At 45.9% G+C, this 14,214-nt stretch overlaps 1 protein-coding gene across 1 annotated transcript; it reads left to right on the forward strand.

The window, feature by feature from the left end:
• Window positions 1-5,538: 5,538 nt before the first annotated feature.
• On the forward strand, window positions 5,539-9,507 carry NLRP10 (NLR family pyrin domain containing 10; the record flags this gene model as incomplete). Its single annotated transcript, XM_081064273.1, has 2 exons — window positions 5,539-5,818; window positions 6,995-9,507. 2 exons carry the CDS (start codon window positions 5,539-5,541, stop codon window positions 8,644-8,646), a joined length of 1,932 nt encoding a protein of 643 aa, XP_080920399.1. The 3' UTR covers window positions 8,647-9,507.
• Between the last annotated feature and the right edge of the window lie 4,707 nt (window positions 9,508-14,214).

Raw genomic sequence — 14,214 nt, forward strand, 5'->3', positions numbered from 1 at the left:
TAACCATATATATATATATAATTGTAGTTGACATTCATTATTGTTCAGCTTCAGCTTCAGGTGTACAGCGCAGTGATCAGGCATCTACACCATCCCTGAGGTGGTCTCCCTAATGAGACAAGTGTCCATTGGATACCCTACAAAATCTTTACAACATTGTTGATTACATTCCCCAAATTGACTTTCGTATCCCCGTGGTAATCTTGTGGTTACCGACTGTGCTCTCTAATCCCCTCACCTTCCGCTTTATCCCTACCTCCCCTCCCATCTAGCAACCCTGTTTTTCCTCTATGCCAAGTTCATTTTTGGATGTATCACCATTGAGATGATTATTATTATTATTATTATTATATTATCATTATTTGGTAGCTATTATTGTTACTATGTGATGGAAGGAACTCTGATCCTAACTTACTGTGTAACTCTGGGCAATCTATAATTTTTTCTGAGTCTCAGTTTCCTTCTTGGTCTAATGGGGGTGATAACAACTGCCTGTCAGGAAACCTATCAACTCCCTTAATTAGGTTAAGTCTCACCATCCAGCTGTCAAGGTGAATGGGGGATTTGGGGCTTCATAGCCCCAACTCTTATGCCCAAGAACTGCTTTCTCCTTGGAGCTACCTTCTATAATTAAAATTCACGTAATCCTACTCCCATCAGTGCTCTGGGTACACATGCATATTCTTAGTTCCCTCAAACACAGGTGAACAGCTTATCAAAGGAGGATTGAAAAATGACTCTTGGATTTGATAACCTGGATTTTTAGCAACCCTAGTAGAGCACTGTCAGTGAAACTGAGGGTGGAGTGGGCTTGGAAACCAGAATTCAGGTGTGAGAGAATGGTCAGTTTGAATTGGTGGCAGTAAGTGCTGGCTACTCTCTCAAGGAAGTTGCTGGGAAGAAACATTTAAGGCAGTAGCTGTGGAAAGGGGGACAGTTTAGGCTGGAAGAGTTTTAAGTATATTTTAAACGAAGAGTAAGAATCTCAAGGAGGGAGAAAGATTGAATATACACGTGTGAGCAAGGGAAGCTATCTAATGAAACAAAGCAGGAAGTGGGACCCAAATGGAGAAGCCTAGATGAGAGAAATGGTCTTGGGCAGGACGAGGGATATGTTGGAGAGCGACTCCGGGATATGGCCTCCCTTATGGGTGCCACATGGGGGTCTGCTGTAGCCCAGAGTAGTGCCGAGATCATGGGGAGAAATTCGGAGGAGAGAACCATCCCCAATGAAGAGGTGTTGCTGTCCCAACCTAACCAAGCACAACCTTGGAACTTCCCATTCATATGTTGATTTGAGTTGGGTATGGACTCTTCACCACCCTGAACTTTGCCTTTATATTGATGGTCTAAAGACCTTTCTCTCTGGTAGGAAAGGAAAAAAAGGATGGATGAAGAATCAGAGACACTTTGAATTGGAGAGAGAAGGGAGTTGCAGGAGCTCTTGTCAAATGATGTTTATCTTTTCTCAAGGAAGTGGAGGCAAAGTGATCTACTGAGAATGGCAATGGCTAGATGGGGTTCAGCCTTGGAGCAATGGGCAGTATTTGGAAGAAGGACCAAGAGTGAGCCATCAAAGGCACTGATCAATTATGGGAGAGCCCAGCTGAGCCTGGAGACCTCAAGGATCTGGTCAACTTTCGTATTTTTCTCCAGTCACATAGCTCAGGGGCAGAAGGAGGGTGATCATTGGTATTGTCTTCCTAGGGATGCTGATTGGCCAGGACAAGGGAATGCATACTCATACATCCAGGATGCTGAGGGATCCAGGCAGGCAGAACCCTATTTATAAAGGGCATGAATGTGTGTGTGTGTGTCTGTGACAGAGAGAGAGAGACCCATATCCATCAGCTAGCTTCCTCTGTCTGTCTGTTTCTCTCTCTGACTTTGTTTCGTCCGCTCATTTCTCTCTTGTGCCTCTTTGTATCTTAGCTGACTGTTTCTGTCCTTGGTCTCTGTTTCTTTTGTCTCCACCTCTTCCCTTTTTGGGACTGTTATACCAGTTCTCAGTTCTGCCCACAGCCAGGCCAGGGTTAACAGGGAGGGAGGCTTCATTTCATTTCCTGTCTCTAGCCTCCAATTAAAATTGGTTCTTTCGCATATCATTTCTACTTCCTTTAGGTGTGACTCTCAGTCTCTGGCCCTGGGATCTCCAGACCTGGAGCCTTCTAGGGGAGGCAGACCTGAGAATCTTCACAGTAAGTGGCTTTACTCTTTTCTTTTGTCACATGGTCTACGGAGCTGTGTCTCACTCCATTTTCCCATCTTGGTCTCTTGGGCTTGGTTCTTTGCTGTCTTGCTTCTGTCTCTAGCCACAGTTTGGTTAAGGCTCCGGGACAGACCAATTCCCATTCCTGCCTGTTTTCCTGGACTCTGGGAGAACTTGCTGAACAATGGGCACTGGAGGCCCTGGAGTGGGAAGAAAGGTATCTGGGAGAGAGCCACCTCACAGCCCTCCTAAGCCAGTCCTCCACCCTTAAGCGATGCTCTTACTCATCCTTTGTGCAGAATATAGGGACCGCCAGACATGATTATCCTCATCTTCTGACCACAAACCCAATACATCTACCTTGCTCTGCCAAACAATGTCTCTCACTTTCCTTGGGCATGAATGGAGGATGTTCCCTCCATCCTCCTGCCAAAGGCTTTGAACTCTATCCTAATCCACACTCTCAATCGTTTCCTCTAGCACTTCTCTCTCCCTCTAGCGTTTCTAACTTGGCCTTTCTGTTGGATTTTTCATATTTTTGGTCAGCATTTGCCACCCTCTCCCATGTTAAAAACAAACAAAACCGTGACTTAATTCCTCATCACCTCAAAATAACCAATTCCTTTTGTTGCCAAACTTCTTGAAATATTTGTCTATACATGTGTTTTTTCTTTTTGCATCAATATGTGTTGACTCCATTTCTTTACCTTCTATCCTTTCATTGTTAATTTCTATTTTATCAAGTGACACATGCTCATAGTTTAAAAAGTCAATTAGCATTAAAAAGCTTATGCTCCAAATACAGTAGTTTTCTGGTCCACCCCTTCCCCCACTACCCCCAAGTAGCCACCTTAGATTTTAAACTGTTTCTTCTTACATCTCTGCACTTTTAAATGCATGTGTACTGCTACCTTTTGATTCATCCATTGTAGACATTATCTGTTGACTTCCTATACCAGTGCTTTCTTTCTACTACTACTGAATCCTTCCAGTGTAGTTATATTTTACATTTTAGCTAGGTAAATATTCAGTGGTCACGTTATTATTTCTATGCAAACATTCACATCTGAATGTTGTGGTTTACTATTATGTAAACTTCTGACTTTCTTTTTGGTTGTCCTTTGTTATGTTTTTTTTCTAGAGCTAGTAATTTCCTCGTTTTACTTTCATTTGTTGAGTTTTCTTGGTATTGTTAGTTTTTCCCATACCATCTAATAGCCTGTCAGGCTATTCCTGAAGGCCAGTGGCACCAGCTAATCTGTCAATCCTTGTTTTCCTTGGAGACAGCCTTTCTGAGAACCCCATTCTGCTGTCAGGGTTTCCTGCGCAGTCAGCGCTCCAGGCCCTCTGACCAGGCCTTCGAGGACTGTTGGGCTCCTTGTTTCATGGAGCTTCTGATTTCCTCCTTTTTCACTTCGGTGGAGCATATCCTCTAGTCCTTTCAACAACTAAAAGAAAAGAGGCCATGGTTGAGGATGTGGTGGTGTGACAGTGCCCCCATTCCTTTGTCTCATGAGTCAAATAGTCCCAGCTTGGCCTGGAGTCAGGTTGTAGAAAAGGGCTGGCGTTTCAGAGAGGGAGATGGAGGGTGTGCTGGGCCTCTTTTCTCTTGGTGACAGAAGAGTTTATCCCTTCAGCTCCTCCCTTGCTTTTCAACTTCAGTATGTGGAGGAATGAGGTCAAGTTCTCCTTTGGTGAGCAGTGTCCATCCACTGATAGTCCGATGGAATGTGTGAATGTTTGTGTTTCTCTGCTGCTCTGGGGGTTCTTCATCTGTTCTAGCCCCACATGTACTAGGGCCCGGTGGGTATCAGAGGGTAAGTGTCTGGGTAGTCGCAACCAGCCTTTTAATAGCAACATCACCAAGCAGGGCGAACTATGGGTTTGGGTTAAGTGGACCCAGGCCTGGCTTGGGAAGCTGTTTGATCAGAAAAAGGGATTCATTTCAGTTCAGTTCCCAGGACCTATTTGTTGGGCTCGGGCAGCAGGGAGCTCATCGGCTCGGCCTCCCTTCCAGCTTTCCCAGCCTAACCTGACTGAACAGCCTGACCGCACATCTTCTTGGCAGGCTCGGGTGCTCTCTTTTCTTGTTCTTACCTGAATTAGCTCTCACTACGGGAAACTCGCAGGGCAGCCTGAGGCTGTATTGTAAACTGCTCCTGCATCAACTGGCCTGCGTTTACAAATTTGCAGCCAAAGTCTCTGTATCTTAACTAACACATTTTTATTTTTTTTTTCTCTCTCCTTTTGGTATGCAGTCAAAATGCTGATATTTGAATCTCAGTAACTCTCCCCATTCCCAAACACCTTTTGCTGACTCTCAGATATTTTACTACCAAGATGGTTCCCCAGTGTTTTTAGATCCCAGGTATAATTCTGGACTCTGAAAGCTTTCAATCAGTTGTTGCTTTTCTTCTTCTGAGGATGGCCACTCTGCCAATATTTTAGTTCTGTATCTTAAACACGACTCAAGACCCTGCTCTCCTTTCTCTTCTGCTTTATCCTCTACAAATCTTTCTAGTTTCAGGTAGCATTTAGCCCAACGACCTGATTTCTCTGCCTGTCTACTATGTCTTTGTCCTTTCATCTCTTTCTGTTTACCCAGGTCATTGACCAGGATTTAAATTCTGAATCTATGCCCACTGGTCTAGCTCTGGAAAATATTGGAAAACCAGTTTTCTCTGTCAAATTTCTCATCTGGAGGGATCCCCAAGACAGTTTCTGTGATGATCAAAAGGGATAATATATGTAAATCCCCCAGCACAAAATCAGCTTTTTTTTACTCATGATTTGAACTTATCTCTTTATCTGAATGAGAAGATTTCCAGCTTTGAAATGCTGTGTGTGAATGAGTCCATGAGGCTGACGTATGAGGCCCATGGGCTGATGACTATAGGTTTTTAACCTTTTTGCCGTACTTCAGCAGCCCCAGCAATATATGTTTTTCTTAACGCAAACTGTCTAAGGAGGCCGACAAGGCTTGACAAACACTGTGTGGAAGGAAGGGAGGCGATAGACAACATAAATACAGATCACACCCACACACCTTACTTCTATCTGCCACACAAAAACACGTCTGCTGGAAAAGAGGCACAGCAGGGACTGACGGAATACTTCCTGCTGTCTCATCCACTTACCTTCCTTGGAAATTTCACGTATCTAATCACTCCCTGCCTTGCACTCAGCAGCTTGCTGAGCAGCCAGAAAGCAGGGCACACTGAGGTACCTTCAGGCTGTAGTTCCCTCAGCAGTGAACCTCTTCTCTCCTTTCCTCTTATCCCTCATTCTCTAGGTCACAGGTCTGAACTTGACCCTTCACTCCAAATACTATGGCTCTGGCTGGCAACCCACGGGAGGCACTGCTCTGGGCCTTGTGTGAGCTTGAGGAAAATGACTTCAAGATATTTAAATTCTACTTACGGGATAAAACCCTGCTTAAGGGCCAGGGGCTGGCTCGAGGAGAGCTGGAGGGCCTGAGTCGGGTGGATCTGGCTTCTCGGCTGATTCTGATGTACGGAGCACAGGACGCTGTGAAAATGGCGGTCAACATCCTGACGGTCATGAAACTGCTAGAACTCGTGGACCAGCTCAGTTACATTTGTCTAAATGGTGAGTACAGCAGCGGATAAGGGGAGGTCAGAGTGGCACTGGGACTTCCCCTCCCGCATGCCATTTCCAGAAACTCCCATGCCTGTCATTTATGCATTCTTTCACTCTTGTCCTCTGCCCTTGCCTGGGAGCCCCAGTGCCTGAGGGTCCTTGTGGTCTCCAGCTAAACACTCTTGACAACTGTGGGGTGAAGGGCCTGGGCCCAGGTGGGGATTTATTTATGGAAAGATTAGGATATCTTATGGCCATAATGCCCAACCCCCATCTACAGCTGTAGTGCCAGAGAAGGGGAGAGTATGAAGAAACGGGCTTAGAGATTGGGGATGGTGTTGGTGAAGGGGTTCTGTTAACCAGAGACATGGCATCAGGGCGTGGGGGTGGAACATTTCCTTCACTGCTCTGCCGGCAGGCAGTTCCGGCAGCTTCTCAGAGAGGACAGCCTGCTCCTGCATCCTGCTCTCTTGAGGAACTGGTGGACTGATGGCACTCTAGAGGGTGGGCATGGAGCCTAAGTGGCCTCCTGTCCCTTCTTGTGGACGGAGGGTCTGTTGGTGCCAGTGCTCCCTCCCTCAGCTCCTCCGACATAGAGATAGGAGGTTCCATAGACTCAGAGTTGTGGCTCCGACACAGAAGCTGGTTTATTTTTATAGCATCTGGCTCGACCTATACTTAGAACAGGCTCCTATGGTTTCACCTTTCCTTTGTCGTCTCCGTTATCACCAGTTTAAATGGGGACAGTTTACGTGAATACTCAGACATTCTCGCATAGAGACTTTTGCACATACACATATTCTTACACATACTTGCTGACGCACGCTGGCATGCCTTCTCTACACAAAAGTACACAAGCTTCCATAAGGACATCCCACAAGCACGCATGGATACAAACATTCACTCCCTTCCCACAGATATTCACACGTGCTAAATGTACCCTTGCACACTTATATAGATGTGCACATGAACATTACACATGCACATGCGTGCATGCGCACACACAGACATGCACACACTCATACACATGTACAGTGGTCCCTCCCCATGAAGCTAGAATTACAACCTTCAGGGAGATGTAAGTTAGAGAGCACAGAAGATGAACAGCAGAGTTCAGAGTTCGAAGGGCCATTTTGTTCTGTTTTATTCGTATTTCACTACCTAATACCCCACTGTCTGGCTCAGATTACAGAGAAATATACCGAGAGCATGTGCGCTGCCTAGAGGAGAGGCAAGAAGAGGGCGTCAACCACCGGTACAACCAGCTGCTCCTGGTGGCCAAGCCCAGCCCTGGGAGCCCCACCCTGGAGCAGGAGCTGAAGGTGGAAGATCTATTTGCTCCAAGGGAAGGGCCTGACCAAGGCCCACCCACAGTGGTGATACAGGGGTCCGCTGGCACTGGAAAGACAACACTGGCCAGAAGAATGGTGCTGGACTGGGCCACTGGAAACCTGTACCCAGGCCAGTTTGATTATGTCTTTTATGTGAGCTGCAGAGAAGTGGTCCTGCTGCCGGAGAGCACACTGGACCAGCTCCTTATCTGGTGCTGTGGGGACAATAAAGCGCCTGTCGCAGAGATTCGGAGGCAGCAGCCAGAGAGGCTCCTGTTCATCCTGGACGGCTACGATGAGCTGCAGCGGTCATTTGCGGAGAGGCTGAAGAGGCCAGGGCCCACTCCCATAGAGGACGTGCTGCACCGTCTAATTAGGAGAGAGGTGTTTCCCACATCCTCTCTTCTCATCACAACTCGGCCCCTGGCTTTGCGGAACCTGGAGGCCTTGCTGAAACAACCGCGCCACATCCACATCCTAGGCTTCTCTGACAATGAGAGGCAGAAGTATTTCAGATCCTATTTCACAGACGAGGAGCAAATCAAAAATGCCACTGACATTGTACAAGGAAGTGACGTTCTCTCCAAAGCATGTCAGATTCCAGGCATTTGCTGGGTGGTCTGCTCCTGGCTGAAGGGGCAGATGGAGAGGGGCGGAGTGCTCTCAGAGTCTCCCAGTAACAGCACGGACATCTTCATGGCCTACGTCTCCACCTTCCTGCCGCCCAACGACAATGAGGGCTGCTCCGAGCTCACCCGACGCATGGTTCTGAGAGGTCTGTGCTCCCTGGCAGCTGAGGGGCTCCAACACCAGAGGTTCCTGTTTGAAGAAGCTGAGCTCAGGAAGCACAATTTAGATGGGCCCAGCCTTGCTGCTTTCCTGAGCAGCATCGATTACCAAGAGGGACTTAACATCAAAAAGTTCTACAGCTTCCGCCACATTAGCTTCCAGGAATTTTTCCATGCCATGTCCTACCTGGTGAAAGAGGACCAGGGCCAGCTGGGGGAAGAGTCCCTCAGAGAAGTGCACAGGCTGCTGGATGAACAGCAGCAGGCGGGGAGTGAAGAGATGACCCTCAGTATGCAGTTTTTATTGGACATATCAAAAAAAGAGAGCTCCTCAACCTTTGAGCTAAAGTTCTGCTTCAAAATTTCCCCTTTGATAAGGCAGGATCTGAAGAATTTCAAAGAACTGATGAGCTCTATAAAGCATAACAGGACCTGGGATTTGGAATTCTCCCTCTATGACTCTAAAATAAAGAAGCTGGTAAGGAGTGTTCAGATGAGTAATGTACAGTTGAGGGTGGGACATTCAAATGAAAACAACTCCTGCAGCAGGAACTCATTTTCTGTCATAACCAGCTTGAGTAATAGTCAGAAAGAGGAGCAAAAAGGTCCAATTGCGGACAAAGGTAATAGAGCAGGGAGACAAATGGAAATGGAGATACTAGAGCTGAAGGAGGATGGTGGGGTGGGGGGACAGGAGACTGGGGAAGACAGAGAGTAGAAAGGAATGCAGAGATATGAGATTAGACTAACGGGCACTAGGAGTGGAACGAAGCAGATAGAGGATCAGAAGACAATGGCTCCAGTCCAGTTATTTAGCACCCCTAGGCTGTTTGTAACTTTCGGTAGTGTAGTCTGATTTCAGCAGCTCCTCTTATATGTTAGTATCAGTAACCAAGCATGAATGCCTCACATTTGGCGTGAATGTCTGACATTTGATTGTTTTCTATAAAATAAACTTAATAAAATGTGGATTGTAGTCACACAGCAACCTAGCAGTCTGTCCCCTCCAATCTTTCCTTAGGGAAAGGTGACCCTGCGGGATTGTCCCTTATTGGGGTTGAGTTTATGCTATTCTAAGTCTCCATGTTTGGTCCTTGTAAGCAGGGTCTGCAGTCAAAGACGGGTAAGATTTCTCACGGGAGAAACAACCTACGCCAGACGGGACCCCCCTAGGACCCCCATGAACTAATGTAAAGTTAGGAGGTAGCTGTGCCCCTCCTCTTCTGAGAAGCTGCTGACGCATGCCTCAACTGTTGTCCTTTACCCTCAGGTGTAATGGACCCATTAGAACAATGGCATCTCGCCCCTCCTGTTTGGCTCATGGGATAATCTTATCTTGTGAGACTTGTTCCCCCAGGGATTGTATGCACCACACCTTGGTCATTTGGGGATGGTATGCATCGGTTGCTTTGGGACGATTATGGGATTTGGAATGAAGGATTATTGTATGGTGTAAGAGTTTCGCAGACCCTGCCCCTAATCATGTGATTTCTATTGTGAAAAATCAATAAATACCCACGGTGACCGATTCAGGGCTCCAGTCCCTTGAGGCTGTGAGTCCCTTGGTCCTCTGTGATTTAACTATATTTGAGTCTCTGTCTCTTTATGATAGTTTAAGCCTCGCCGCCTCCCTCGCCGCCTCCCTCGCCTTCCCATGGCTTGTGTTGTGCAGGAGGCAACATCTGGCGCCCAACGTGGGGCCCGAGGAGAGAAGAAGGACTAAGAGTTGTAGGGTCTGCAGATACGGTTGAAGGGTCTCTGAGTATCTGCTGCACAGCAACTACCTGGTAAGGAGGTGGTTTGATGGACTTAGAGAAATTAAACCAAGGTAAGTCAGAGGAATCAACAGAGACATTACTAACATATTCGTGTGAAAGAGTGTGAGTGTGTGTGTGAATGCTTCTAGTCCCATGATCTTCGTCATTACGGGGCTTGAGTGGGCTCGTCACCGCGGTTCCGTCACACCGTCATAAGACATAACGGCGACTCGGGGAACGGCCTCCACAAGTGGAACGGCCGGCCGTTCATCTGAGTGGACATTGAGTGAAAGTCCTTTCTTTTCTTTCCTGTTCCTTAAACTAACATGGGTAATTCAGAAAGCAAGTATAGACCTTGCATTAGTTTGCTTAAGCAGTTACTCAAAAAGGGAAAGAATAAAACCTCAGAGAAAAAATTAGAAGAACTTTTTAAAGTCATTGAGACTCATTGTTCCTGGTTTCCCAGCCTAGGAACTTTGGATTTAGATAAGTGGGATGCAGTTGGCCAAGATCTCTGTGATCTACATGCCAACGGGACGTCTTTCCCTGGCTCAATCTGGGAGACATTTAAGCAGGTCCGATCAGTTCTGGAACTGCTCCAAACAGATTCAGAAGAGAGGGAAGATAGAGAAGACAATGGAGATTCACCAATAAGAATAAGAAAGGAGTTAAAGAAACCTCCTCAGATAACACCCAGAAGGGGTTAATCCCCGAGGCTTAGTTCCAAATCATATTTGGCAGATGGATGTAACCCAAGTTCCTTCATTTGGACGATTGTCATTTGTTCATGTTACAATTGACACATCTTCGGGTTTCATCACAGCCACCGCTCAGAGAGGCGAAACGGCTGGACATTCTTGTAGACATTTGCTTATCTGCTTTTCAATTATGGGACTTCCTAAGGCCATTAAGACAGATAATGGCCCTGCTTATACTAGTAACAAGTTCACAAAGTTTTGTGAACAGTGGAATATTAGCCATACCACCCAGATTCCTTATAATCCCCAAGGACAAGCCATTGTAGAACGTGCTAATTGTACTCTTAAAAAACAATTACAAAAACAAAAAGGGGGAGGAGACAAGGATCCTCCACAGGTGCAATTAGCCAAAGCTATGTTTATTTTAAATTTTTTGAATTTTTCCGGCTCTAGTAATAACACAGAGCCACACCTTGGGCATACAGCTGCAGAAAGACATTTTAATAATCTCCACAGCCCTAAAGCTTTGGAGGATGTGCCCATTTGGTGGAAGGATATTCAGACCAATCAATGGCAGTTAGGAACTCTGTTAACATGGGGACGAGGATTTGCTTGTATTTCTCCAGGACCAAAAGAACGTCCTTTGTGGGTACCCAGCCGGTGGATCAAGCCATACCATGGAGTCCGGCCCCCCGCCCAATGTGACCATCACTCGCCGGACCGGATCACCACCGATGGCCCAGGTGTATGACACTCATCGCTGCGTGCGGCCGAGCGACCCGTACCCGGTGCCGGCGCCTCCACCCAGCCTGGTGATGCCGTCACCTGAGTTTCCTGGTCCTTCCCGACGAGGTTTAGGTCAAAATCAAATTTAAAATGGAAATCAAACTAGAGACACTGGTAATCAATTGGAAGATTTGCGTACTATGATTACTCTTAAATGTGATTGAAATGTTTCCACTTATTGTGTAACCCCATTTGCTTATAATTACACATACACCCCTTGGAATAAAGTTCGCGCTCAACTTTTAGGACATATGCTTAATCTCTCTATAGATATTGTTTAGTTACAACAGAAAGTTGATCAAATGTCTAGTGCTAAGCTTCAGCTTTTACCAGAAGAAGATATCCTGTCTGCTGCTGCAGAGGGACTCTCCACCTTAAACCCTGTTAAATGGATAAAAAATTTGGGTGGTGGGTTTGTTGATGTTATTGTAACACTGATTGCTGTATTTTGTTTATCTTGTTTAGTCCTCGGATGCGGACAAGCCTCCCTCCGAAGGGCATTAAATGAAAAAACGGCACGGTCTGTGTATCTCACACTACAAAAACAAAATGGGGGAGGTATAGTCACACAGCAACCTAGCAGTCTGTCCCCTCCAATCTTTCCTTAGGGAAAGGTGACCCTGCGGGATTGTCCCTTATTGGGGTTGAGTTTATGCTACTCTAAGTCTCCATGTTTGGTCCTTGTAAGCAGGGTCTGCAGTCAAAGACGGGTAAGATTTCTCACGGGAGAAACAACCTAAGCCAGACGGGACCCCCCTAGGACCCCCATGAGCTAATGTAAAGTTAGGAGGTAGCTGTGCCCCTCCTCTTCTGAGAAGCTGCTGACGCATGCCTCAACTGTTGTCCTTTACCCTCAGGTGTAATGGACCCATTAGAACAATGGCATCTCGCCCCTCCTGTTTGGCTCATGGGATAATCTTATCTTGTGAGACTTGTTCCCCCAGGGATTGTATGCACCACACCTTGGTCATTTGGGGATGGTATGCATCGGTTGCTTTGGGACGATTATGGGATTTGGAATGAAGGATTATTGTATGGTGTAAAAGTTTCGCAGACCCTGCCCCTAATCATGTGATTTCTATTGTGAAAAATCAATAAATACCCACGGTGACCGATTCGGGGCTCCAGTCCCTTGAGGCTGTGAGTCCCTTGGTCCTCTGTGATTTCACTATATTTGAGTCTCTGTCTCTTTATGAGAGTTTAACCCTCGCTGCCTCCCTTGCCTTCCCATGGCTTGTGTTGTGCAGGACGCAACACAGATAGAGGATCAGAAGACAATGGCTCAAGTACAGTAATTTAGCACCCCTAGGCTGTTTGTAACTTTCGGTAGTGTAGTCTGATTTCAGCAGCTCCTCTTATATGTTAGTATCAGTAACCAAGCATGAATGCCTCACATTTGGCGTGAATGTCTGACATTTGATTGTTTTCTATAAAATAAACTTAATATAATAAAATGTGGATTATGCTCATTCTGTAAGATTGGCAAATGTGAACCATATCAATGTCAACTTTTAAAGGAAATACTGTACTGTGGTATAATGGAATGTCCCTTTGACTCTACATTTGTGATCAATTGCTGCTTAAATAAACAGTAGCTTACCATCTTTCTAGAAACTTCTAGAATTTCCATGTTGGAAATGAGCCATGGCTTGTCACAGACCTTTGGTCTTAGAAGCTCTCCTGTGACTTGACTTACCTCTTTGCTAATAACATGCCACTGTTGTCCCAGCTGTACCATTAACTGACTTTTGTTTTTGGAAAGATCAGTAAGTTCCAAGTGCTAACTCATAGTCTCATTTTCTGCCTCGGTTCCCTCTGTATAAAAAAGAAGAAGAAAAGTAATTATAGACCTAAGTGTGGTCAGTGCCCAACCCTCATTTCATAGATGAAGAAACTGAAGTTCAGTCAGGAGCCCCATTCATTGCTGGGTTCCCACCCCTCAGCCCACAGTTGTAGCTGCCCTCAGGCTCGGTGCAGGCACCGCAAACCTGCCCAACCCCGACAGTTACTGCTGGCTCCGGGGCGCCGAGGGTGCTGGTGGTGCCTTGGACCCTCAGTGCCCCACAGAAAGTTAACAGATGCTTCTCTTTTTGCTTCTCATGCATTTTTATTGTTGTCATGCTCCTCACAAGTTGATTCCATGTATACCAATCCCAGCAATCTGCTGGATGTGCCCAGACACCTGAATCCAAGGGAATTCAGACCTGGGTGGTCAATTTGGTACATCACTACACCAATTATCGGTAACTCTTCTTCTCATAGGAAGTTTGGCAGCTGTACATTTGGTAATTATATATATAGCATGTTGAATACAAAGATTGCGTGTACATATAGAATATGTAAGAAACAGTATGTGTGTGCATGTACTTATTTAAAGAGCAATTTGTACTGAATTACTGAAGAAGCTGGTTGGTACCCACTGAGCTAGGCTGCATTGCCCCCTAAAGAGGTTGGATGTCTTCAGCAGACCAACTCCTGAATATCATAGAGAATTTGGGAACAATGAAACAGGTGTCCAGCCAAATTGCTGGATTTTCATGGGACCAAGGAGGTCTATTAAAAAAAGTGGATCTACCATCCAGTGGAGGTTTAGACATCATTTTACTTAGGATTCACATTCAATACAAACTAACTTAAGCAAAAATTAAATGACTTACTGTGTTCATTTAAAGAAAAAAAATGACTTGTAGTTTTAGGTACGTCTGGCTCTTTCTAACAATGTCGTCAGGGGTTCCACTCTCGTTCCTGGCATTCTTTTTATAGTTACCTTTTGCTCTTTTTTTCAGAAAGTGAACTTTATGTATCAGAGAAATGGCCATAAGGGGCTTCAACTTAAACCATTCTTACAGTCAATAATTCCAAAGGAAGAAAAGAGTCTTTACTGATAGCTGTATCAGGGAAGTTGGGGGAGGGTTCTGACCTGATCCTGGGTACGTGCCAAGTCTTGAATAATCTCTGTGGTCTGGAAGATGAACTTCTCTGATTGGCCAGGCCTGAGTTTCACGGCCTAGGCCACCTGCCCAGACTTTCTAGGTCACACTGCCA

This window comes from Rhinolophus hipposideros, assembly GCF_964194185.1.
Source record: "Rhinolophus hipposideros genome assembly, chromosome: 10".
Classification (NCBI taxonomy): Eukaryota; Metazoa; Chordata; class Mammalia; order Chiroptera; family Rhinolophidae; genus Rhinolophus; species Rhinolophus hipposideros.